This window comes from Pteropus medius, unplaced genomic scaffold (genome assembly GCF_902729225.1).
Source record: "Pteropus medius unplaced genomic scaffold, Ma_sr-lr_union100, whole genome shotgun sequence".
NCBI lineage: Eukaryota > Metazoa > Chordata > Mammalia > Chiroptera > Pteropodidae > Pteropus > Pteropus medius.
In genome coordinates, this window is record NW_024344321.1 from 895,458 (window position 1) to 922,182 (window position 26,725).

General features: G+C 42.1%; 2 protein-coding genes across 2 annotated transcripts; both read right to left on the reverse strand.

Moving 5' to 3' along the window:
* Positions 1-543: 543 nt before the first annotated feature.
* METTL3 (methyltransferase 3, N6-adenosine-methyltransferase complex catalytic subunit) lies at positions 544-14,358 on the reverse strand. The gene is made up of 11 exons (XM_039869884.1): positions 14,139-14,358; positions 5,458-5,675; positions 4,968-5,372; positions 3,800-3,975; positions 2,983-3,199; positions 2,573-2,760; positions 2,188-2,226; positions 1,900-2,008; positions 1,715-1,780; positions 1,433-1,545; positions 544-775 (listed from the first exon to the last, which is right to left on the reverse strand). The coding sequence occupies exons 1-11, from the start codon at positions 14,236-14,238 to the stop codon at positions 664-666; spliced, it is 1,743 nt and encodes a 580-aa protein (XP_039725818.1). The 5' UTR covers positions 14,239-14,358; the 3' UTR covers positions 544-663.
* A 5,894-nt stretch (positions 14,359-20,252) lies between these two features.
* SALL2 (spalt like transcription factor 2) lies at positions 20,253-25,496 on the reverse strand. Its single transcript, XM_039869881.1, is given in 3 exon segments — positions 20,253-24,429; positions 24,432-24,854; positions 25,239-25,496. Coding segments are annotated over 3 exon segments (3,018 nt in total). The 5' UTR covers positions 25,306-25,496; the 3' UTR covers positions 20,253-21,901.
* Between the last annotated feature and the right edge of the window lie 1,229 nt (positions 25,497-26,725).

The window sequence follows — 26,725 nt, forward strand, 5'->3', positions numbered from 1 at the left end:
GCAACATTTTTAAATTAATATAAGGTTTCACCAAAGTCTAAAGATGTGTTCACTTCTGTTTGATGAAATATCTTCTAAAAGATGAGCCAGAGGTGTTTTCACTTACATAATATGTATAGGTTAATTCTCTGCACATCCTAGGTACTTATTTAATCTAAAATGTACTTACTTCATTTTTCTTGGAAACAAGCTAAAGAATAAGAGAGAGACTGGCAATGCCACATAGCATAACAGAAATATTTAGAACATGATAGCCCTAGTGATGCCGACCTTAAGTGAAACGCAAATCTCACCTTGAGAAATGCTGTCCCAGAGAACCCCCTTCTTGATTACTATGTTTATATAGTACTAACTGCTAATCACTTTGATCCTGTACTGTATAATCAACACATTAATGCTTTCCATGCATTCATTTAGTTTGAATCCTTACATCAACCCATGAGGTGAATAATATTCCCAGTTTATGTGTCAAGAATCATACTGAGAGATGAGTTACATAGATTACACACTGTTAAGTGGCAAAGCCAAAATTTGACCTCCAAATCCCAATTACAATATAAACTTTTATTTAAATAAGGAAAAATGCTATTGTACAAATATTACTCTTCAGGTGCTGCCTGCAGAGCCATGGCTATGGATGCTTATCTCTGTGACAAAGTGCTTCTAGAGATTTTTAGGTTTAGAGATGATACCATCTGGATACCTTTGCTTGAACCGGGCAACCACATCTGGGTCTAGTAGGTGGATCCCATCCAGTTGGTTTCCAAGGGTGATCCTGAAGCAAGGGGAAAGATGGGGCAAACCAAAAATCCTGGAATTAAAAGGCTTAATATTGTTAAATGATGCATACCTTTTGTTAAGACTGCCTATTGTCTCATCGAATATTCATGCCAATTAATTTTAAAAGACTTTAATATTAGTATCATATAGGGTAGCATGACTGGTTAGGAATTGAGAGCACAGATTCTGGTGTTAAAACAGGCAGTACCTGTATTACTTAAGCATTAATAACTGATGGCTAACCAGGCCTACTTCACAAAGTTGTTGGTGCCAGTGAGTATTCTTAGGATAAGTAAATTGCTAGCAGCATGTCTTTTAAAGCTCTACTAACAGGATGAAATATATTAAAATTATTGACAGATTTAACAGATTCTTAAACCACAAGGGGGCAGATTCAAAACATCACTACAATAACTGAGGAAGCTCTTTGGGTTGCTTAAGAGAAGAAACCCTAGAGAGCAGTAGTTTGAGTCCTAAAACCTGTTGTATTTCCATTGTTGCAGAATCCTGTAAAACAGTTTAAATGTAAGCATAAGTGGCTTATGAATCCCACTTACAGACTACTAGAATATGAGGTGAAGGTGTACTAACTTCTGTCCTTAACTATAAACAGTTTTGCCCTTGGGGCAAGCATGGTCTCTGATCACCTTACCAGTTGGGCTGCACATTGTGTGGTCGTCCAAATAACTCAATCTTGCGAGTGCCAGGGGATAGTCTCTCAATCATGCCATAGATTTCATCTGGTTTATGACTAGTGGAACGAACCTAGGAAATAAAGGCTCTAGCTGCTTTTAAGTTACCCAAAATTGCAATTCTAGCCCTTTCCATTTATGTTTATGATCCAAATGAGAGAACTTGGGATAAGAATATACTTGACATGAATAACTATACCAATTAAAATGTGAAAACCTTGGATGCCTGAGAAAACACATACCTCAGCTACGATCACATCACAATCCAGACCCTGGTTGAAGCCTTGGGGATTTCCTTTAACACCAACCTGCTCACCATAGAGAACAAATTACCTTATGAATCCCCAGCATGTGAACTTTTTTCTCAATAAAAAATCAAACAATTTGTCTTTTTCCACCTAATGAATTGAGCCCCACTGCTGCTCACCAAGCAGTGTTCCTTCCCATGGTTCAACCAATGACCTGTACGGCCTGTCCGAATGATGCGTTGCAGTTGATTTGTCTTCACCCAGATAATTTCATCTACCCGTTCATAACTGTGGGGCATAAAAAAGAGAACTAGAGCTTAATTAGGCTTTTACAGTTTATGAACAGTACCATCTACAGAGGCAAGAAATCAAAAGGAATACTCTAAAAAAACAGGACATATTTCTCAACTATAGCAATTACATATTTATTTCTCTAAAAAGAAAGCAACACAATGATTGCTACTTACCCCCAGAGATTCAGACATTCTCTGCCCAACTCCATGGCCCTAGAAATAAGGGATAAAGAGATACTTCTATGTCCATATTTTTTTCCTCCCTTCAAGATAGCTAAGTGTTTTCAGTAGACATTCAGTGAACATTTACATGCAAGACACCATTTGGGCAACAGGGTGGATCTAAGAATGGAAAGAAAATATATCTTCAATGGCCTTACCTTTAAACAGAATTCAAGGTATAATTTCTGTTATAAACAGGCTCTAAATCTCAGTAGAAAAAAAAGCTCACTCAATCATATATTTATAGCATGGCTAGGAAAACCCAGGATTTTATCCCCACCCAGTACTCACTCTGTACTATATCTGCCCATAACTACATATCTTTGAACTGCATTACCTGCCTGTGACCCAGAGGAAGAGAAAGCCATCATCCTGCAGTACTGGTATGTTGAGCCTGCGCATCTCATCATCTGTCAGGGTCCCATAGGGCAGCTCCATGTGAATATCCCAGGGTGGATCAGCCATCACAACTGCAAACTTGCCCAAGATACTGACGTCCAGGTAGCGGATATCACAACAGATCCACTGCATGAGGTGGTATTTGGTCATCTTCTTTTACTCACTCTGATTCATGGCCCCATTCCCTCTTTTCCATTTGATTTTCCTACTCCCTCATGAGCATATCTATCCCATTCCATTCCCAATCAGCAAGACAAATTACTGATTATGTCCTGCTTTCCTATCTGTATGGCTGCCCTACTCAGATACAAATCCTAAACTGAGAAAAGTTTTCTGAGCTGACAGTACCTGAGGTGGGAAGAGTCGATCTGCACTGGAGTCACCTCCAACACTCTGTGTAAGAGCAAGCTCCTGGCTTGGTGTATGATCTTTGCTCCCAGGAGCCTCAGAATCCATGCAAGCATCAATTTCATAGTGAACATATTTGCAGGTATCCATGTGGAAACATGTGTTAAGGAAAGAGCAGTCACCTAATGACTCATCAGTGTGTTTATTGATAATTCGCCTGGGAAAATAAAAAGGGAGAATCAGAATCAAGATGATATTCCAGAGTTAGATCCCACAGTTCAAGGTCTAAACTATTTTAAAATTTCCTGTCTTTTACCCTCTACCAATTTTATCATCAGAGCTTCCTCCAAGAGTTTTCAGAGAAGGGGTAGGCAGATGACATGGAAATCCATAAATCACACTAAAGGAGTTTTAATTCCTCTCTGAGCAAAGACATAATTTCCTTATCTTACGACAGGAAGGAAGGAAGCTTGCTGGTTATAGCAGTATAAAACACTGACCTAAGAGCCTTGGGTCCTATTTCTCCTAACATCATCCTCATTCCACATTCACTGGGGCTCAGAGACAGAGATGCCTTGCCATTGCAAGAAGAAAGGGGCATTAAAAAAAAAACCTCGCATCTTTTTGGGAGTACTCCCTTCCCACAGAACACTACTTATAAAAGTATACCTTCAGAGTCTAGAGATCTTAGACAAACCATATTAAAACCATTAAATAACAGGATTAAAGATATAACCCCAAAGACTAGAAGGAATGTGCAGAAAAGGAATGGCAGCTTCTTGGAGATTCATGACCGCCGCCCCCCCACTCCCGAGACCTGAAGTGCAGCTTGCGACATGGCCGATCAGCATCACTGGCTTTCATGCACTCCTCCTTGGTTCCATAGTCACAAAACTCTTGCACTTGGGCCCGACCTCGTGACCGAAACTTTTCAACAATGGATTGTTCCTTGGCTGTTGTAGTATTTAATAGCTCTAGGATCTCCTGACTGACCTGTGACAGAAGAATTCTTGGACTAAAAAGGGTTTGTAGATAAAATGAGCCCTTAAACCACCTCTATAAATTCCACTTGACAATAATGCCCACTAAAACCACTTATATTTATTAGGTACCAAACAAAGGAAAAGCGCAAGCACTTTACTATTTAGCTCAGAGTCTATGCAACAATTCTATAAGGGAGGGTACTCTAGTTTTCCTTGCGTTAAAGATAAGAAGACTAAGGCTCAAGAGAAGTTAATTAACTTGTTCAAAATCACACAGCTATAAGTAGCAAACAGATGAGAACTCATGTGTGTCCAATATTTTATACTCAACCACTAAACAGTAAGTTCTCTCTTAACGTCATCAATAGGATTTGTGACTTTAAGCACAATGATGTATAAAGAAACCAATTTTACCATAGGCCAATTGACATAAAGAGTTAAGTTCCTACAGCGTCTCATTCTTATAACAAAATGACTTTGAACAAAACATTATTCGAGGACCTGCTGTATTGTCAATTCACATTGTTTAATCAATTTCCATAATTATTGGTCATATGACTATCTTACAGTATTCATCTTCATTCATCTCCCTCTATTTCTGTTATTTGGATAACTCTTCTTTTGATCACATGATTCTTCCAAACAGATCTAATGATAAAGATTCTCTAAATTATTTTTTTGACATTGGCATTATTGACATTTTGGGCTGGATAATCCTTTGTTGTGTAGGGGCTGCCCTACTAGGACTGTAGGATGCTTAGCAGCATCCCTTGCCTCTACCCACTAGATGTCTGTAGCACTCCTGTGTGTGACAACCAGAAACATCTTCAGATATTGCCAAATGTCCTCGGCAGGAGAGAGGGGAGCAAAATCATCCCTAGTTGAGAACCACTGCTCTAAACCTTCAATTCTAATAACTGCTCCTTGCCCTAAGAGTAAATTTCTCTCAACCCAAGGTACAATTCAAAGTATATGTGTAAAAGCATTTCCATCTGCCCCCACCTTCTTGCTCTGTTGTTCTTTAGTAGACTGTTGATTCAGAAGGCTTTCTATCTCCAGATCAACATCTGATGCAGCATGTTTCCTCGATTTCTTGGTTGGCTCCTTGGCTGCTTCTGATGCTGAAGAGGCCAGACCAGAGGCCAAAGAGCCAGCAAAGGCAGCTACTGTGGTCGAGTCCTGTTCTGCACGCCGCTTCTGCCCTGTGATAGTCCCTGTTACCTCCCCAGGGCCCTTCTTTTCTGCCACAGCGCCCATCATGGCGGAAAGCTTGGAATGATCGGCATAGGTCACAAGAGTGGGATGTGCATCATCTTGTAGGAGACCTCGCTTTACTTCTATCAACTCCTGAGCTGCAAACTTCTGTAGGAGGCTTTCCACTCCATCTTGAGTAGCAGGGGCATCTGGCTAGGGAAGGAGGGGAGGGAATAAGACACTGACCATGAACTGAGGAAAAGTGGTAGATCCCAAACCTGACTTATCTGGCCGTTACCGTGGAGATGGCAAGACGGATGGACACAGCATCAGTGGGCAATGTTAGGGCTAGATCGGAGAGGTGGTGTAGCAACTTCTTCTCTAATTCAGGGTCTGTAGCTAATTCAGGAACTGCTGAAGCTGTGCTGGGCTTAGAGCTACCAGAAGTAGGTGCAGCAGGCACTGGGCTGTCACTGCGGAAGGTCGGAGACAGTGCTGCCTCTGGATTCCGTAGATCTAGGAGTGAAGAGAAGTGAAAACGCAAAAGGGCAACCACTGTCAGTCTATATATTCCTCAGAAGTCAAATTCTCCAGCATTCATAGGACAGTTCTTTCATTTCATGCAGGAAATCCTCTGACCACATTTAGCACTAGATAACTTTTCCTCAATCATACTCAAGTATTCACTGCTTTGCCAAGATAACCCTCAGTCTTCTATTGAATAAGAGGTGTTTTCCTAATTCCTTGTCCTTGCTGTGCTTCAAAGGAAATAAATTAGTGGTATAGTAGATAGAAGTGTCTATATCATCTCCATTCAAGTCGCTCTAAATGACACTGATATAATCAACCTGAATTTAAAAGCCAGAAATATTTTCAACAACCTAAACCATGATTAGGTTTTTTTGAGGAATGGAGTAGCCTTATGAATTAAGGCTACTGGACATCAAAATGGAAGTGTTGGAGGTTAGAATGGTGTGACCTTTAAATCAAACACAAAAATTTTAAAAACTTTGCTGAAGCCCTGGTCACTAGATTATACTTCCTATTTTTATTACCTACTCTAATGCTTCACAAGCTGAATAGCCAACACAACCTTAATAAGACTTGAGAAACTAAAATTAGGACAAAGTATGACCTTTGGGAAAGCTTAATATCTGTGATTATTTAGTTAAAATACAAATAAAATATTAAATTCTCAGGAAATTCTGCTAAATTAAGTATTATAAGTGACCCATTATTTTACATTTAGAAATATTTTGGTTACTTAGAAATTTCCATTCTAATGGAACTGACTTTAGTGAAATTTGACTCAGAAATTCCAAGGACAATGGAACTGTACTACACCAAATACCTTGCTGAACAGTTAAATTTTATAAAAATAAGTTATGCACTATTTGGAAAATAAACTCTATGTTAGCTGGAAATGTTATATAATTGACATAACTTTCTTCACCTTGCTTACTTGTGATTCCTTTATTTGCTAAGAGACTAGAACCTGTGCCAGATGAAATGATAAAAGTTCCTTGTTTTGTTTTGGCAAAGGTGCTGTACACATGGAAGGGTCATGGAAGCACTTTGAAGGTCTAAATAAGAAAGAGTTTGAGAGCAACTGACCTAAAGTAAAAGAATTATGTAAGAAATAGGAGTGACAGCTTACTTGGAAGACTACAGAAGTCTCTTGCAATTCAGAGATTCTACAAGTCTAATAAATTTAAGCTAAAATACTCCAATTACAATTTACATTATCAGTCAAGTTTTAAATTTTTTTGAAGTAACCGAATTTATTTCATTAAGCAACCTAAGCACAATCAATGATAAATATCATTAATAAGGCATAAAAAACACAAAGTATTTTAAAATTAAGATTTCAGGCATTATATCCACAAATTGTTTTATACATTATATATTGACCTGTAAAACTCATAAAGTATGCCAAAGGGAGTAAATTATGTAAGCTATTTATCTCAAGGTTCTGATAACAGAAACAAGCTAAATGAAGATGTAGATTTATCTACAGATTTTAAGTCAATACTTAGCATATTGTTGTGTAGTTTTGAAATTTTTAATATTTTAGGTAAGCCATAAATTACCCATCCCCCCACACTTATGTTCAAACTTTGTGCCAGGCGCCTTGTAATATGCTGTTGTCCTTAGTATGAGTTTTATTTTATTAATAAAGGACTAAGCTCCCTATAGAAAAATCCCTATTACATTTTTTTTAACTACTTTGAAGTATGATTGACGTGTAAAAAGCTGTACATATTTAATGTATACAACTCAATGACTTTGGAGAAAATTATACACACCCATGAAACCAATCACCACCAACAAGGCCATAAATATATCACCTCCCTAAGTTTCCTTCTGCTGCCTTTATTATTATTTGTGTGTGTGGTAAGATCATTTACTGTAAGATATACCCTCTTAGAAAATTTTTAAATATACGATTTGTTAGCTATAGACATTATGCTATATAGTAGATCTCTAGAACTTACTTTTTTCACATAACAAACTATGTACCCTTTGACCATCACCTCCCCATTTACCCCCATCCTCCATTCCCTAGCAATCACCATTCTACTCTCCATATCTATTTTAGATTCTACATCTCAATTATCATCTAAGTGAGATTATACAGTATTTGTCTTTGTCTATTTCACTTAGTATAATGTCTTCTAGGTCCACTCTGGCAGGATCCTTTTATGGCTGAGTAATATTCCATTGTATATATATTCCACATTTTCTTTATCCATTCATCTACCGATGAACATTTAGGTTGTTTACATATCCTGGCTATTGAGAGTAATGCTGCAGCGAACATGGGTGCGCAGGTATCCTGATTTTAATTCTTTTGAGTACACAAAAGCAGGATTGCTGGATCATATGGCAATTCTATTTTTCATTTTTTGAGGAACCTACATACTGTCTTTTATAATGGCTATTGTCTTTACCAACACATTCTTTTAATTTTTAAATAATAGCCATCCTAACAAGTATGAAGTTAATATCTCATTATGACTGTGATTTGCATTTTCCTGATGATTGGTGATGTTAAATACCTTTTCATATACCTGCTAGTTATCTGTATGTCTTCTCTGGAAACCTGTTACGTCTCGATTTTGCATATTTTGCTCATTTCTTGCCCACATTTCTTACAAGAAAATGAGTGCTATCATTAAAATAAATGTCAAATTACTGAGCATTTACTTCCATGATTTCAAATTTTCAATCAGTACTTCAGAAACATTCTTATTAATGTAATCTAATGAAAACTATGTTTGGGAATATACTTATTCACTGCCACACACACAAAAAAGTGGTTCTTGAGACACTTGGCTTAAATATGCAATACCACATTATTTTTTTGATAAACATTTTCTGAGTTTATTTTAAATACAGCCAAGGAGCTAACAGTTCAATGAAAAAAAAAAAAAAAAAACCCACTTGACAGTTACATTTGCTATTATCATATTTAAAATAACAATAAATTTGGTTAGATGTTAACGCTCTTGATTTCTTTCCTACCAACTTCTCATATAAATGTTATTTGCTATTTCTAAAAGACTTTTTTTTATTCTAGACTTTATACACTCTATCAGACATTATCTCTAAGAAAAAGACTGATTTTGCTCCAATTTTAGGGTCAATAAACTGAAATGTGCTTTTTAAAAAATTAAATATATTGGGGTAACACTGGTTAATAATATTATGTAAGTTTCAGGTGTACAACTTTATAATACAACATCTGTATACTTCATTGTGGCTCAAGAAAGTGGGCTTTTTATAATTAACCTATTGATACTATCAAGAATGTAATCATATGAACACTTTTTAGAGTTTTCGCTTTCTTGTAACAGAATTTAGATGTTCTTTGAGTAATTTATAATTTTTCTTAAAGTAACAAGTTTATATAAAAGGAACCACTTTAACATACATTTTCAGTCTCTAGAACTAGATTTTTTTTTTTCTCTTTGGCAACTTGACTAATCACTTGTTTTAATACTGCTTTTTTAAAATACAACCTGGTGATGTGATTCTAGTCATGGATCCTTATGTTAGTAACACCTCCTGGGAGTTTTCTTTTTATGACAATCAGGACACTGGAGCTGAAAATACCTCTTTTAAGGTTATTGGAAGGAAGGGGTTCATGTTTAATGTTGTGGGAAAAGTTAACAGCTAATTAATGTAATTTATTTATGGATGGGCTTTAGCCACTCTGAATTCCCTGAAGTCACATGCAAATCTTTACATGTGAATAATAATATGTACACACACATATTTTGGGAAGAGATGCCAATGTTTTATCATTCTTAATATGGTCTATTGTCCAGAAAAGGATTAAGAACAGCTGGGTTCCAACTCCTTCAGAAAGTATTTGTTCAGTACATTTACTGACTACTTACACTATGCTAGTAACAATGCTGACACTGTTTCTAATCTAATAAAAATTATATGTGTTGGGTTTAGCAAAGTAATACATAATACTTGAGTTTATTCTTTAGTTAAGAGCTCCACTGCATATAAACAAAGTATTAGCTGGAAGATATAAAAATATGGCCAGCTTACTAATTTGCTGACCTCCAAAATATATTAACATCTATATGCACATCTTCAGTCTCACAGATGAATACACTGAGCAGTTCACATATTTACCATGTGCTAAACTTGGCCAAGTGTATTTTGTTTCAATTAAAAAGAAGAGTTATTTAAGGTAATAATCTTCATTACAAAAAGCTGTACTTTACGAAAAAGTTTGCTGGTTCCTCAAAAAATTGAAAATAGAATTACAGGAATCCCTTGCTTTTTGAAAGTTTGCTTTTACTACTTTGCTTCTACGAAAAGACCTTCCTTAGTACCTATTCTTGCTAAATGAAAGAAATCCAAAGAGGGTTTTTGCTTTTATGAAAAAAGGTGAGAGCGTGATGTATCCTAAGGTAATTGCTTCTTTGCTTTATGCCATTTCAGCTTACAAAAAGTTTCATAAGAACACTCTATTTTTGGATAGTGGAGAGGAAACCTGTGCCATATGATCCAGCATTTCCACTTCTGGGTATATTAACTAAAATTTTTGAAAGCAGCATTATTCACAATAGTTAAAAGGTAGAAACCCAAACGTCCACCGATGAATAAATGGATAAACAAAATGTGGTATAGATATACAACGGAATATTCAGCCTTAAAAAGGAAATTCTGACAAATGCTATGACATGGATGACCCTTGAGGACATTATGCTAAGTGAAATAAGCCAGTCATAAAAAGACAAAGGCTTTATTATGATTCCATTTCTATGGGGTATCTAGTAATCAAATGATAGAAACAGAAAGTAGAATGATGGTTGCTAGGAACTGGGGGGAAAGGAGGATATGGAACTGTTTAATAGGTAGAGTTTCAGTTTTGCAAGATGAAAAAGTTCTGAAGATTGGTTGCCCAACAATGTGAATCCAATTCACATTACTGAACTGTATACTTACAAATGGTTAAAATGGTAAGTTTTATGTAGCATACTTTGACACAATTTTTTAAAAAGTTGTACTTTAAAAATGCCTAGTTAACAAAGAGCTCCCAACAGATTCTTTGTCCATACTATTTTGCATTCATTCGTTTAATATCCTTGTCTTCTAACACTGAGGTCAGTAGTAAACAATTAAATATCAGATTTCAATAATGCTATAAAAACCAAGGTGTGGTATGAAAATTTTTATTTCCTGTGAGAAAAAAAAGAGTGATATGAACTTTAACCAAGCCTTGTGTTATATCTTACATACCAATCTGATTAATAAACTAGTAAAGTGTGTTTTACAATATGTTCCTAAGACTCTTAACATTCAAAGAAATATCTTTGGAAAAATCAAAATAATTGAAAAAACAGTACTGGCTGGATTAATTTGTATGATTCATCTCTACCTACTCCTGCCTTACCTAGGGCCTCACAAAGCCCTAGGACACAAGACAACATATATTTAGTCACGACTTCAAAAATACTTTTATAGGAGTCTTAATCATATTATTAGGTGGATGTACTAGGAGTCTTAACCATATATTATTAGGTAGACATACAAGTTAAGAGATAGTTATAACCAAAAAGAATATTTGGATTCAAATTTTACAATCTTGTCAAAATTATTAAACATGCTTAGCAAAGACCTGGATAAAGTATTGAGGCTCTAGTGGTTAGGTTTGCGTATGGCACCAAGTTTGGTTAATACCAAAGTGAGGTTAAAACCATGAAAAAGTGAAGAGGAACTTAAAATGACCAAGAACAATAGATCATCCATCTAAAGAATATGAATTTAGAAATGGATAAGTGTAAAGTATGCTGCGTATAACCAAAAAACAAACAAAACTACATATAGATGTCATCTCTCACAAAAATGACAAAGACATAGCTGGACACAAAGTAGTCAATGATGTAGTATACTGAGATGGTTTTTTAAAAATTAATTTTGTAAATCATTTTGTTAAAGGAAACAACTACTTGAATTTTCAAGTCCTCTTTTTAAATTGCCACTGCTGAAGGAAAACAAATTATTCCATACTAAAATTAAATAAATATTTCCCCCACTCCCCGCCAAAAAAAAATCCCTAGAAGAAATGCACACATCCAAGGCTGTCGCATCTTTCTATACTGCAAAAGAGTCCCAGGAGACTAAAACAAAGTGATAGGCTATCCATGTGAAGAATATACGGAGAGGACAGAATAAGGCTACATACATTACCTTTTATTGAAATACACATAGTGAAGTTGATTAATCTAGTGTCCAAATGTAGTAACTATTGAGTTTCTAGGTACAAAAGAATAGAACCATCAGCCCCTCTTCTTTTCTACTGATCGAGCAACTTACCTAGAGGGCCCACATCCCACTGCTGGTTTCCCAATGACCACTCCATGGACCTCTAAAAGAGGCTCCATTAAACAAAAGTTTCTCTGACTTCTCTCAAATATTATCTAAGTACAATCTGTTTTGCTACAATGTATTTATTCAATGTGAATCAGTTCATATGTAATTGGTAAATAAGAATATCAGAATAACATGGAAAACTTGGTTCACAAATGATTTTCTCATCATGTTAATATTCGAAGTGGTCATGGGCAAATACTCTCACAGAAAACTCTTTGGCAGTACATGAATATGTTAAGAAAAAAAGCTCAGAATCCTACAGAAATGCCTTTAAATATATATATATATATATGTATGTATGTATACATATATATATACATATGGCTGGTTTGGTGGCTTCAAGAAGTGCTACACTTTGCACTATGTTAAGCTATCTTGGAAGCTGCAAGTCCAGATGAAGAAACTGTAGTTATTTCCCTTGGTTAAACAAAAACAGACTAATGTTTGGAAGGAAAAGTAGGAATCCCAGGGTATAGGCTATGGAGATGGAATGACTTTCATTATAGGTCAAGACACCAGTGGAGATTTAACTATGCTAGTAATTTTAGCAGAATACTGTAAGGGTTCTACTAACAAAGTTACATAGGTTTTGAGTAGACGACTTCTAAACTTATTTCTTCTATAAGCTCTGTATCTTAAATGCAGGCTTTTGCAGAAAGTAAGGTTTTTCAAGAACACACACATATATGTAACAGACAAACCTCTAATCATTTCCTTCCAAAATTCTGTTTTTGAAAAAGTTGAGATACTTAAGCCCAGTAAGAGTTTATGATAAAATAAGAAGCAATTGGGTCACGTGTCTATGTGATAGTTATGTCATTGTTATATTGTCTAAAATTGATATGCATAAATACAAGGCTCAGAAACAGAATAAATGAAAGAATAAGAAAAAATAGAGAAAACTGGATCAACAACCAGAGGTCAAAGGAATTGAAGGAAAATATTCTCCCTCTTGGGTAATTCAGTAACAATTCCAATGCCTGACTAATAATAATTCCTGATCATGTGTCTTGCACTTCTTCCTCTACTCACCCTGTCCTCTTAACTTCTAATAAGTCTTATATAGTCGTCAAAACCAAATTCCAAGTGCCAACTCCTCCATGATGCCTTCACTCACCAAACCAACTCGTTCCTAACTTCTCCTTTTACTGTATTCATTGTGGAATCATTCATTTGGTATTTAACATGTAAAATATTGCATCAATCTCTTTGAGGGCAGGATCAATGTCATACTTAGTTTCGTCTAACTAGACTCACGCACACTGTAGAAACTCAATAGACGTTTATTTATTTATTATGGTGTGAATGTCCTGCCAGGGAATCTGCTAGTTCCAGGGACCAAAATATGTGTGCATGGACCAGATATGTATCAAGACAAGATTGACCTTAAATAATTCACGGTTCGTGCTGGGAACAGGTGATAGGTAGGACTGAAAATCTTTTGAGGTTCCTTCGTTTTATGACTGACACACGGGGCAACGGGAGGGGAGAAAAAGTTTTTTTAAAAAATGTTTTCAGATTCCTGCTCGGCATGTAAATGACTGAAACAATACCAGTTCCTCTATTCATTTAGCAACAGCGAGTGCAACTCAGTGAGGGCCACTGAAATGGGCCCTGTGGATATCAAGGCTCGGTGCTTGCTCTCAGGGTCCCACAGTCACAAAGAAACAACCACTACAAAACAGTCGCTATCACCGAGGGGAGAACAAAGTGCCATGGGAGCAACAAAAAGAGGGGACTTGATGCTTCGAGGGACAGAGCTGAGAGGCCTAGCAAACGAGACATTCTTATAGACTTAAGGGGCATCAGCCGGGCAACGAAGGTGGGGCCCAGGCGGCCCTGGCGTCAGTCCCTGGAAAGCGAACTGGAGGAATCAAAACACAGGGTGGGAAGGAATCTCGACTACTGCAAGAGGGCGAAGTGTCAGTGATGCTGAGGGGCGAAAGAGAGTATCAATGCACTAGGCGTTAAAGAAATAGCCGCTTGGAGAAGGGCGCCGACTCCAGAGCTGTCTCTTTCTCCAGGGTTCCCTCCCGCCCATCTCGGTTTAGCATCGGCCGAGACAGCCTCGCGCCTCACCCAAATGCCCCGAGTCCTGCTTCCGCCTCCGCTGCAGCCTCTCCCGCAGCGAGTCCAGCTGCTTTTTGTGGGCCTGGATAGAACTCCACGTGTCCGACATCCTGTACCCTCAGCTTGAACAAGTCTCGCTCGAATCAGGCGCGGCGGACGAGCACCTCCCAGCCGGAGTTCCAGGAAATATCCAATTCTCACGCGGACACCCAAAGGCTAACCGGAAAGAGATCCCGGGAAATGCGCTAGGCGTAAAAGTCATTTCCGGTTTCGCGCTCGCTTTGAAGCTGTAAAAAGATCCATCTTATGTGTTGGCAGAACGACGGACATATTTTTTATTGGCGCTCTCTCGGGCTTCCGGGCGCAACGGGGCTTTGGTTGCCATGTTGGTGCCTGGCAGCACGGCCATGTTGCTTATAGGCGCGCATGCGGCCATGTTGAATATAAGGACAAGAGCCCTGAGAGTTGACCTTAAGGTAGCACTCGTAGAGTTGTACATGTAGTACTACAGGTATTTGAAATGAAGGATTCCTCTTAACAGTTTGACATATACCTTTTTCCATTGAAGGTGTTATAGGTGTATGTTTCCATGCATTCAATTACAAAGATTGCTGTTACATTAGTTCCCGATTTGGGGGTGAGGGGAACTTCTCTGAAAGAGAAGGAAGACTGATGGATCAGTGATGTAAGGAATCTGCAAATACATATTCTCACTCTTCATACTTATATCAAATCTACAAGTATCATGTGTGATATATTCAAATAGAGTCCTCACAAGGGGAGACAAGGGTACTTCAGGGTTTCAAGGTGCATTGTGTTTCTTATATCTGGATGTTGGTTGCATCAGTATGTCGTTTTTGAGAATTAATCGAACCAAACATTTTGGTATGTGCACGTCTCTATGTGTAGTAAACTTAAATACAAAAGGTTTTTATTTTTAAGGGGTCCTCTGAATGGGAGCATTTAGAAACCACTGAATTATCAAATGTCTGCATGACGCCAAACACTGCCTGAAAGAAAAGCTTGAAAAGGCATGGCTTCTGTTTTCAGAGTTTCTAGCCTGGTAAAGAAGCTAAGACCCGGTTTATTAATATTGAACCATCTTTACACACAAGGCAGCATGAGCATAAGTTCTGAAAAATACATGTGATTGCAAAGAAGTGGAGGACTCTAAGCCTGGATGGCCCAGGAAGGCATTGGAAAGACAGTGACATCAAGGTTCAGGCTTGAAGTGACAGCTACGTCTTCAGTAGGTGAAGCTATAGGAGAGAATTCCAAGCCAAGGACATGACAAAAGCAAAGGTCTAGACCAGAATGAGGAAAGCATAATGTGTGTCCTGCTAACTCAGATTAGTTCACTAGAACATGGAGAATTATATTTGAGGATTTGGAAAGTTATTTACATATCCATATTTGAGGCCAGACTGCAAAAAGTACGTTACCTGAGTAAAGAGCTTGCAATTTATTCAGAGGACAACACAGAATAATTTAGGGTTTGTGAATAGGGAGTGTTTTAAGATTGATCTGGTGTTCTAATTGGATTGAGATGGGGAGGAGTTTGCAGAAAGAGAAATGGTTAGTCTATTGTAACTAAGTGATGATAGGACCTTTAATTAACTTGGAAACTGGTTGTGGATAGTAATGTAAAGGAAGAGGTGAATAGAAGGGGGCTTTGAGAAGAAAGATGTATGTGTATTAGGATGTGGCAGTTTCATCCATTTATTCAGCAAATATTGAGTGACTACTATGTGCTAGGTAAAGATTTAGTAATCAAAATATTCATTTCCATCTCATTTTCTGAATTTAATTTACTTAGTAGGTAATTTACACTGTCTGTTGAGATGCGTAACTTTGTATATGAACCTAGAAGTAGAAGACACGGAAATAAATATGCATTCACATGAGCATCTCTGGACATTTGATTTTCAGTATTACACATACTGAGAAGCAAAAATGCTATCTTCCTCAGCAGAAATACTCTTGGGAAAGTTGGCCGATGTGAGATCATGGAAGACTGCTCGAGGGGACTGCTCTATCTAAGGGATTTTGCTTCCTTTAATAACTTTGCTCTAGAAACTTCCCTCAAGAAAGTTAATAAGAGATGCTTTTGTACTTCCATTTGGAATGTATCCTGTGTAGCTTTAAGTTTAGACATATATATTATTACTAAAGTAAAATAGCCCCATTATTGCTATATTATAGAACTGTTAAATTAACAGTTAATTGTTCACAGGGAACACTTGAGATCTTGCTCTCTGGCATATTTCATCAGTTTGCCTTAAATAAACTCATAAAAATTCCGGAAAAAAAAAAAGTTAATTGTTCACAAATTTGAATTCCTCTCTTGTTATAAGATCACAGTTTCTTTCAAGGTTCTTAACATATAGAAATGAAATATACAGACATGATATAGTTCTAAAACTAAATAGTCTTGGGGGAGAGAGTTCTGGGTATAGCCTTGCAGAAGATAAAGGAAATTGACTCATCTTAAAGACAGGATTCTGCAGGTCAACCCCTAAACAGAATAAGCACTTTTGTCTAGGAAAGGAAGGATTTTCTAGTGGAAGAGATTTAGTCTCTAGTAGAATTCAGGATTCCTAAGGCCTGGATTGTCTCCTCTGACCTATAAATAGCATAGGTACTTCTGAAAATCATCCAAATCAAGGGCAGCTCCCAGAAGTCTGAAGTCTTTGCTTTCACATTCACTTTGGGTAAATTATTAAAGTAGTAAATGGCCAAATTTTAGGAGCGCGGGAAGGCTACTTAGCATGATCTGCTTAGAGATTCTTTCTACACTCATGCTCAGTTTTCTGCTCAAAAGAAAGCCAGTGCTTTTTTGTCTGCCACTGTTAGTCTGCATTCAACCCTGAGCAGTGTAGAGAGGAGGGAATCTCACCCAGATCTCTTAATAGTCAAAACAGAGTGTAAGCCTGGTTGTGAGCAGAGATGAGTGCTGCATGGATTACATTTTTATTCCTCATATCTGTTGCGGTAAACTGTTTCCAAAGTTATCACCAACAATGGCTCCCATTCCACATGCACTTATGCAGTGTGACTTTGCCACTGTTAACAGGAAAAGCATATTTCCCCTCTTCTTTAATTTGAGCTGGGCTTCTGACTAGCTTTGGCTATCAGACTGTGGCAGAAGTGATATTGAGTTTCAGACCTAGGCCTTAAGTGGCCTTGCAGTGTCTGCTTTTGTCTTCTTAGAGACCTAGGCCTTCGTGGAAGTCCTAAAATGACGAACCAGCTGAAAAGAGAAAGGAGAGAGATATCCTAGAAATTGAAAGACCTCGAAGGGCAAAAGGCTCTGTAGGATGAAAGACTATAAGGAGAGAAGCTCCAACATTCCAGCCATTCAGCTGAGGGGCCAGAAGTGAGTAAGGCCATCTTTGATCCTCCAGCCCAAATCCATACGGTGAGAGTGAATTTAGCTTTTAACAACATGGAATATAGACAAGCCATCCTTGCTGAAGCCTGCCCAGACAACCATGGAATCACAAGCAAATACGTAGTTATTAAGACTCTTAGTTTTGGGATAGTTTGTTACACAGCAATGGATTACTGAAACATCCACAGTACTAACCAAAAGTTCTTTGGCTAAATGGTTTTTTGGTTAAGTTTTTGTCCTAACTCAGTCTTTCATTTTATGATCTAAGGCAAAATGTCCACTGGGGCTAGTCAATCTCCTATTAAACTTTAGAAAAGACAAGGACATGTAAGGGGAAGTCAAAGTTGGGTCTAATTGAGACTAACACTAGTGAAGTCTGTTTTGCAAATCAGGAGACAGATGTTGCTTGGTTTACTGAGGAGTTCCAAGGATGGTTACCGGAGTCCCAGGAGCAAGAATTTGTGAGATGAAAATGTGCCAGTAGATCTAGGCCTTCTCAGAGGTGACACAAGTTGAAATTTCCAAGAATGAAAATGCTGAGACAGAGTTAGGAGTCCAAAAGTTTTATTAGGGAGTAACACTTACAAAAAGGAAAAGGGGGGAAATGTGTGACTCGGCAGGGAGAGATGTCACACATGATGCAGACCTGACAAAGCCTCTGCCAGCCCAAAGGGGATTTCCCGAGCAAAAACTACTCATTCGAGTCCCTGTTCCATGGGAATAGCTAGGGGCCTCAGTCGTTGGTCAGGGGCTGATGGGACAGCTGGAGGCTGTTAGCTAACCAGGCTTCTTGTAGATAGGTAGCCAGTTTTTGAAGGGACATTTCTGGAGCAGCACATCTCTGTATTTGCCAAAAAGGACTCTGTGTATCTTACATAGGTTCTGAAATGGTAACTGCATTGGCGTAACTGCACTGGCTCTTAAGTTGTTGTATGGATTGAGTTAGTGTATTTTAAGAGCGGTCATTGTGAATGCCGAATTCAAGAGAATTGTACGCCACCTCCCCCTTTTCCATCTTTGCATTGAGTTAGTTATTTCCCTCCCTTGGGAACCCACAGGCCATTGTTGTCTATCGTATTTACCACCATCATGTAAAAATATGTTTACTAGGCAAAAAAGTTGTCTATTCCTTCAAATAGTGATCCTTTTTATCCATCCAGTATGAACTAGATCCACTGTTTATTTCATGTAAAGTGTTTTGCAAGCTGCATTTATTTATAAATTCATTCCAACAAGTTAGAGTTAACTCACCTTCCGAAAAGATGACCAAAGGAAAAGTGACTGAGAGCGAGAAATGGTGGGGCTGAGTAGGGACTGGAAGGGGCCCCTAGAAGGAAGAGACTAAAGGCCCTAAGACAAAGAATAAATTTAAGGTGAAGAGAGAAAAGAAAAAGAAAAGCTGTCAGATAAGAGTCCAATGGAAGAAGAAAATACAGGCCAGGAAGGAAAAAGAATGAAAAGGAGACAGAAAGGGGAGAGCGGGGAGTCAGGCTCAGTGCTGACCTGCCCAAGGAAGCATCCATCAGTAGAATCCTCACTGACAGCTGTTACCATAATGGAAACTGGCATCTAAAGGGAGGGCAAGTCTAGTTTAATTAGTTAAATGGCATTATTCATGTCCAATGGGGGCAGGGGAGGTGAAGAAAATAGGATTGGTGACCGACCTCCTTCCATAGGCTAAAAGGAAAAACAGATTTGTTTTTTATAAAGCTTTGCCAGGTATTAAAGAGACAGGAGCTGTTTCTTTTCCAAATCAAGTTCACAAGATTCTCATGTGTTCCCACTCACTGGTACCTTTTAAAGGGACCTGTACTGCTCTGGTGGGGTAACTAGAATCAAACATCATTTTTTAACCTGAATTGAGCCAAGAATAAGTGTACTCACCTCCTTCCTTTGTCCTCAAGCCAGACTTTTATCAGGAGTCCTTGATGATGTAGCAGGAAGGCATCCCTGCCCACTGCTGGTAGCACTGAGACAGCGATTCTGTCCACCTGGGTTCTTAATCCAACCCTGCTACTAACCAGCCAAGTGCCTTTGGGCAAATCATTTTACCAGTTACTTCTCTTTTGCACTCAGATTCAGTGATACTACAGTCTTAAAAAGTTCTGGAGAATGTTCTTTTTAGGAAACCAAAGTGTCAGTGCAAAATCTGAAACTTACCATGTTGTAAAGAGATGAATATATATGTATATATATTTCATTTCATGCTCCCATCCCCAATGTCTTCCTCTGCTAAGAATCCTCCTTCATGTTATCTTATTAGAAGAAATTATAAGGGTCGAATTATGTTTGGTTTTTTTTTTTTCCTTTCTGTTTATAACATCAGATCTCAAGGATCATAAAGATTAATTCATTTTGGTTCTGCAGATTAACTGATGTCAGCCAGGCTTGCCTGGGGTTCAAGAAAGACTGATAAATAGCTTCCAACCTTTAAAAACAACAACAACAACAAAAGGAGAAAAAAACAGAAAAGCCTGGTGGCAAAGAGAAAATCTAAACAAAAACTGCACACAGTGGACAAACTCCTAACTTTTGAGACCACAAACTCCATTTCCACAGGAAAACTGCATTCACTGGAGGTTGTTTTAGGACAAGGCTGAATAAATATTTCAACACCATATGTTCGGCTTTTGGCAGGAGATGTAGGTGGGAAGGGAATCTCAACGCTAAGGAATGCCCATATCACACCCCAGCTGGCTACTTAGTCACGAAATAAAGAAAACACACAAATATTTGGTTAAAACACCTTTAATGAAAAGGGAAAGACACTAACATCTCCCTTGACTGCTCTTCACATTTTACTATGTTAGGAAGCTCTGGAGCCTATACCTTCAGAGGAGAAGCCATCATTCAAGTCAGTCATCAGCAGAGCCAACATTCTCTCCTCCTCAGAACTCCTGTTCCAAATGATCCTATGTTAAGAGTAAATACTACATCTCATTACAAGACAGAGAGGCAGGGGCCACCTGGAGCTCATTTTTCAAAGTCTGGGACTCTTAAGAACCAGACAATAGCAAAGACATAAACCCCAGTCCATAGACAGGCAAATGGGGAGGAAATGGGCCTTGAGAGAGGAAGATCAGGGAAATACAAGGGGCCAGGGAATAAAGGAGAGTTATCTAAAACTAGAAGCACACTAGTGCTAGGGAATCCCCTATGATCTGCGGTGCACTGCTGTACACCAGGTCACCATTAGTCCAAAAAAAAAACATTCATGAGATCCACTCAATCAAGAATTCAAGGTCCGCTCCCTTACATCATGGCCCTTTCTTAATCACGCAGGTTCCCAGCGTAAATCCCTATACTTTAGCAACACTTTTCAACTCTGCATCATTACTTCTGCAACTACCCTCACCAACATTTGTTAAAGATATAAACTTCACATTTCCCAAAATATCCCAAGGAGACCTCTTGGCAAATAATCCACTTGTTCCCTAACTTTGAGAGGCAATGACGAAGGAATATGAGAAGCTGGAGATGTCACGGCATATCGACCAGACAATACCTTTGCCTTCATGTAACTATCAAGGAGTTTCATGGGAAGAGTGTCCTATACCCTTCACTTCTCCCTACTCCCTAGGCTGAGCCACAGATACAGATATTGCTGCAGCTTCACTGCTGGCACCTTCTGGAACAGGGGGAAGGAGAAGTACAGTAACATGCTGTTACTTCTCTTCTGTGATGGGCTTCTCAGGCACTGCCTTGGATGCAGGAGGCTGAAACAAGAGGAGGGGGGCTCTCTTCTTCTCCTTGGCCTCTCTGGACCCCATTGCTGGAGGCACCTTCCCAGCCACAGTTCCTAGGCGAAACAGCACTGGTGGTGCCAGGCCTGAAGTGGTGGTGGAGCTGGAACTCCTGGGCTTGGTGGGCGAGTCACTTGACAGGAAAGATGTGTACTGGTTCCACAGAGACAGGGGACCCACCCTCACCAGCTGGGGTCCTGCAGGTTGACCAGGTCACCAGAGAGGAGGGGCACTGGGCCCTCCAGGGACAGCTGCCGGCCCCTTCGGGCTGGGCTGCAATTCCAAATGTGGGTGCTCAGATGCACCTGCCAAAGGGAAAGGGGAAGGGAAAGGAAGGAGAGGGGAAAATGGTCACCCCAAGGAAGCTGGAGAGGATTTCCCTTGGGAATGTGAAAGCTGTAGAGAATCCATTTTCCTTAGGTACAATCAATGAAGAGGGAAGAAAAATTCCTCAGGGGGCCATCCCCTGTAAGCACAACAATTTCCAAGCTCAGGGACTAGAGAAAAGCCACTTGGGACATACCATGTAAGAACTCAGAAAAAACAAATAAGGGCTCATAAATCTTGGAAGTCCTTCTGCAGAGCTCTAGGTTTCTCTGCAACCTGGGTCCAAGGGTAGCAGGCACAGAAAAACAGGCTCAAGGGATCGTAGGGTCATCTTTTCGGGGAAAGGGGGAGAGCCCTGGAGAAGTGATGGAGGTTGAACAGCCTGGGACCAAGGAAAGAGCAGCAATATTCTGAGGGCCATGGGGGGCAAAGGGCTGTACCTGGTGGTGAGCCAACAGCATGTGCTTCTTGAGGGTAGCCCGCTCGAGAAAACCCTGCCTGCAGAAAACACAAGTGAGGAACGGCCCCTCCTTGGGATGGGTCTTCTGATGTTCCTCCAGAGCTGCCTGGCTAGGAAAGGTCTGGCCACACACCTCACAGGCCTTTCTGCTACTGCTCTCTCCTGGATCCTTTCTCATTGCTTCCTGCATGTTCAGCTCCTCCACCAAGGTGGTGCTGCTGCCTTCCCCTTCGAGGGTGAGTGTTGATGGTGGGCTGGAGCTCCTCTGAGGTTTGCCCCCCTCTTCCATGCCTCCTGCAACATCACTGCCTCCCTGCTCCATTGGCTGTGTTTGATTCAGGCTGTCAGGTGGCGGTGGTGGCGGTGGTGGCAGAGGAGGTGGTTGAACTGCTTTCTCATTACTGTCCATCTCCTTCCCTACTGTGGCTACTGCCACCACAGTCCCCATTTCCTCCTCTGCCCCAGATGCCTCTTCCGAATCACCTCGTACTGATATTGCCTTCTCACCTCCACTCTCTGAGCCTCTTCCTGCCAGAGAATCTTCATCAGTCACATCTTCCTCATCTTCCTCGTCCTCATCCTCCTCTTCAGATAACTCCTCTTCTGGAGAGGGCTGCTGGGATGGCTGCTGGGAGAAGCTCGCTGCCCCGGACACTGTAGATTGCTCGGAGCCATTCTCCTGGGCAGCTCCCCCACCTTCAGGGAGCGTGGTGCTACCGTTGGGAATCTGGCCTCCCAGGTGCATCCGAACATGCTGCTGCAGAGTAACCGCATTGGTGAACTTCTTCTGGCAGATAGGGCAGGAGTTCTGGGCTCGGGCAGCTGGACTGGCCTTGTGGCCCACGAAATGTGCACGCAGATTGCCCCGGGTGGAGAAGGCTCTGCCACACACTTTGCATTTGAAGGGTCGCTCACCTCCATGTTGGCCATAATGCAGGCGCAGTGCTCGAGGACAGCTCAGCACCCGGAGGCAGATGACACACTGGTTAGGTCCAGATGAGGCTGAGGATGAAGCTGCAGGGGCAGACGTGGTGGGGGCTCCTGAGGCAGTAGAGGCCACTGCCACGGCTCCCTGCCGGTCAATCTTTTCTACCAGTTGCTGCAGCTTCGATGTCTCAGAGGGTGAGGCCCCCAACGGCTCTAGCACATAAGGGAAGGGGAAGCTCCCAGTGGACTTAAAGTGGTTGGTAAGCAGTGCCCAGCTAGGTAATGAAGTCACCAGCTTACTTAGCTGCATGCGGGTTGCTGTGCCACTTTCTGCCACCCCGGTGATGGTGGAGGCCTCAGTTCCTGGAGGAGTATTTTCATCAGCTTTACTCTTTGGCTCTACCGCTTTCATGAGCACAAACTTATTGAAAGCAGGGAGCGCAGGAGCCGAGGCTGTGCCTGCACCGGTGGAGAGCAGGGTCAGGCTCTCTGTGGCACTGAGCGCTGTGGTGGAGGCCACCAGAGGCTTGCGTTCCACACCTCCTCCTGGCATGGCCGCCTCCTCCTCAGCCTTCTCTGGCGGCACAGACATACCATAAGGCAGGCCACTGCTGGTGATGACGTAGTCTAGGTGCTCTGGCACTGGGTGAGGGTTCATCTGCACATGCGGGTACTTCTCACGGTGCCGGTGGAAATGCACTTTGAGATTGCCACGGGTGGTAAAGCGGTTGCCACAGACATTACACTTATAGGGCCTTTCACCTGTGTGTGAGCGCAGGTGGATCTGCAGGGCGCTGTCACTGCCAAACACTTTGGCACAGAAGCGGCATTTGTGCCGTCCACCAGGCTTCTCCAAAGGACCCATCACTTCCCCATAACTCAGCTCACCACTTCCATTCTTTGGCTTCAGGAGCCCCGGGGAGGCAGAGGCCTCGAGGCCTCGGGCTGCCCCAAGACACTGTGCTGCCAGAAGTCCCGTGGTGCCTGGGAATGCCAGATGAGGCGAAGCAATCAGCTGATCTGTGCTGCCTGGCAGAGCTGGAGAGGGGGCAGGTGTGGGTTTGTGGCTTCGCCCAACCCCTCCAGCAGAAAAAGGGTGCTGTGACCCCAGTGGATGGTAAAGGTGGAAGAAAGCCTGCTTGGGTGTTTCTGCCCCTGAGGAGGAGGAGGAGGTGGAGGAAGAAGGTGCCAGTGTCTTGCCAGTCTGGACAGGCTTGATGGGGCTGAAGAGGGGAAGCAGGGGTTTGGTGGAGGAGGCAGTCCCTGTCCCAGATAACTCTGAGGGACTGGCCGGGGCGCCCACGGTCTGGCCTAAGGAGCCAAGCAGCAGTACCTGCCGGCAGATTTGCTCAGTCATCTGCATCTGATGGATCTGCCTCTGCTGCAGTACCCGGAGCTCTTCCAAGATCAGAGGGATGTTCAATTGGCTGCTGCCTACACCTGGGGGAGGGGTGGAGGTGGAGGAGGAGGGGGGGCAGGGGTGGATTCTGGAGGTAATGGGGTTGCTCCCAGCTTGGGACTGGCCAAGATCAGGCCCCCACCTCCCCCAGCTGCTGTACCTGTGGCAGCGACCAGAAAATGCCCCGCAGAATCCTCTCCTCTCGGCTCTGGGCCCCAGTTGGGATCTGTGGACACTGAGGACCCAGAATCTGAGGGGTTGCCGTGCTCTGCCTCCATGACCTGGGGACTACTGTGGCCTTCAGGCCGGGGTTCAGAAGAAGTCGAAGAGTTGTTGGGGTTCTCCTGGCCCCCAATTATCACCATTACAGGAGGATCAGTAGAACATGCATTCTGGTGGGCGAGGAATTCAGTTGGGTCAGTGAATTGTGCGCAACACTTCGCACAGACTTGGGGGTGGTCTTCCTCGCTAGCATCACCTGGGGAGAAGACAAGGAGAGAGCGTGGGTGGTGCGATTGGAATGAGTCTACCGAGGCTCTCATTAACAACGAGCTCAGTAACCGCTAGTTGGGGGTGGGGAGATGAGCTCACCATCAGGCCAAGCAGAAGGCTAGAGCTCAGTCCTGACCCTCTTGGATACGAGAACCCCAGCATGGGGGGAGGGGGCACGCGCAAGCTACTGCCTTCCTCTGCACCCCCACCTCCACCCCCCTCCTCCCGCAGGCGCGAGGCAGGAATGGGTGTGAGGACAAGGGCCTATGCAGAGAACCGTGTTTTGATCCCCTCCACCGAAAGTCCTCCTCCCCTCCCCCAGGCACGTCCCTTCTGCCCCGACCCCTGCCCTGGCCGGGCCCTACCGCACCTCCAAGCTCCGCTGGCTCCCCGCAGGGCACCCCGAGAAGAGAGCTTCTCACGGCTTCGTGCGCCATGGTTGTGGGGGAGGTGGAGGGCTGGGTGGAGTGGGAGACAATGGGTATAGGGATTGGGGGAGGTAGCGGTGGCCCCCGGGGCTGCGGCAGCCTCCGCACCCAGTGGCCCGGACTGCGGAGATGGAGATTCGCGGAGGCAGCGGGGGCAGGGAGCCGCGGAGGAGGGGGAGGGGATCGAGGAGGCGGAGGAAGGAGGAGCAAGAGCGAGAAGCTGGGAGAGGGGAGGTGGGGAGGAGCTGCTGGGGAGGGAGTTTGTGGGGTGGAGCTGCTAGGGAGGGAGGCGGGAGCTGGAAGAGGAGGGAACTGGAGCCGAGGCGGGTGTGTTGGGGCGGGAGCCCAGAGCGTTGCGGGGTTTCCCGAGGCTCAGTGACAGGTGTTGTGGGTCATGGTGGGAGTCTACCTTGCCTCGCTCTCTGCCGGATCCCCCCATCTCCAGATGTCCTTGCCCAGGCCTGCCCCCACCCCCAGCAAGCTCAAGGGGGCACAGTGGGAAACACAACCCTGCTCAATAGAGCAAAGCGACAGGCTTCTCCTATTTTTCTTTGGATAAAGGATCCGCTGAGCCTGGAAAACGTGGACTCCAGAGGGTGGTCTGATCGCCTCAGATGAGCCTCAGAGGCCAGAGTGGGAGGGGAGGCCCAGAACATCTACCCTTCAATTGGCACTTCAAAATACTCCAAGTTTTGTTCTGTCTTCTTCACCTCCATTCCGGCCCTACCCTCGCCACCCCTCTGCAAAAGTAGTCTCTCAGGTTTGGAGGCTGCAAGGTAGAATTTCCAAGGAAGTCATTTCAGGACTCCACCCTGCAAGTCCCTTTACTCCGTGCCCCTTCTCCTCTAGAATAATAGCTAAATGCAAGTTATTCCACAGATCACCCGTCCCACACAGAACTTATAGAATTCATGCTTATTTAAGGAGCCATTTTCTATTTAGCACCCTCTTCTCTATCCTTCTTACTTCACTGTTCTTTTCTTGCAACACACACTTTCATTATTAAGGATGGATGGGCTTGAGGAGATACTAGCCTCCAGAGGCCTCTAGAGGCCCACCTAGCTCTAACCTTGGGGGAGGGGAGCGTCTCCTGAAACAACGGGGAAAAAATGCAGCAGGGGCCATTAGGCAAGCTGTGTCTAAAGCCCCTTTCAGCTCCGACCTGGTTTGAATGCCTAGAAATGACTTAATACGTGCTCGCTGCTACAGAAGCCACCTCCTATTCAGATACCAGGTACTCTGTATTCTCTTTCTACCTTGAAATCTTAATGGATTTCTTGCTTCCTCGAAGAATATCTTACAAGGAGGTGACCACGAGTCCTTAGTTTGGTGATTTGCCTGGGCACCAGTAAATCCATGTTCTAATCTCAGTTCTATTCTTGCCGGGCTGGTAAATTGAGGCATGGTGATCAGTCAAGGGACACTATGC

Excerpts from the sequence above, each read along its gene's own strand:
- METTL3 (XM_039869884.1), bottom strand. The coding sequence starts at position 14,238 with ATGTCGGACACGTGGAGTTCTATCCAGGCCCACAAAAAGCAGCTGGAC. Across the intron at positions 2,761-2,982 it reads ATCGACTCTTCCCACCTCAG|TGGATCTGTTGTGATATCCG; the intron begins GTACTGTCAGCT and ends CACCTCATGCAG. Across the intron at positions 2,227-2,572 it reads TTCCTCTGGGTCACAGGCAG|GGCCATGGAGTTGGGCAGAG; the intron begins GTAATGCAGTTC and ends CCTTATTTCTAG.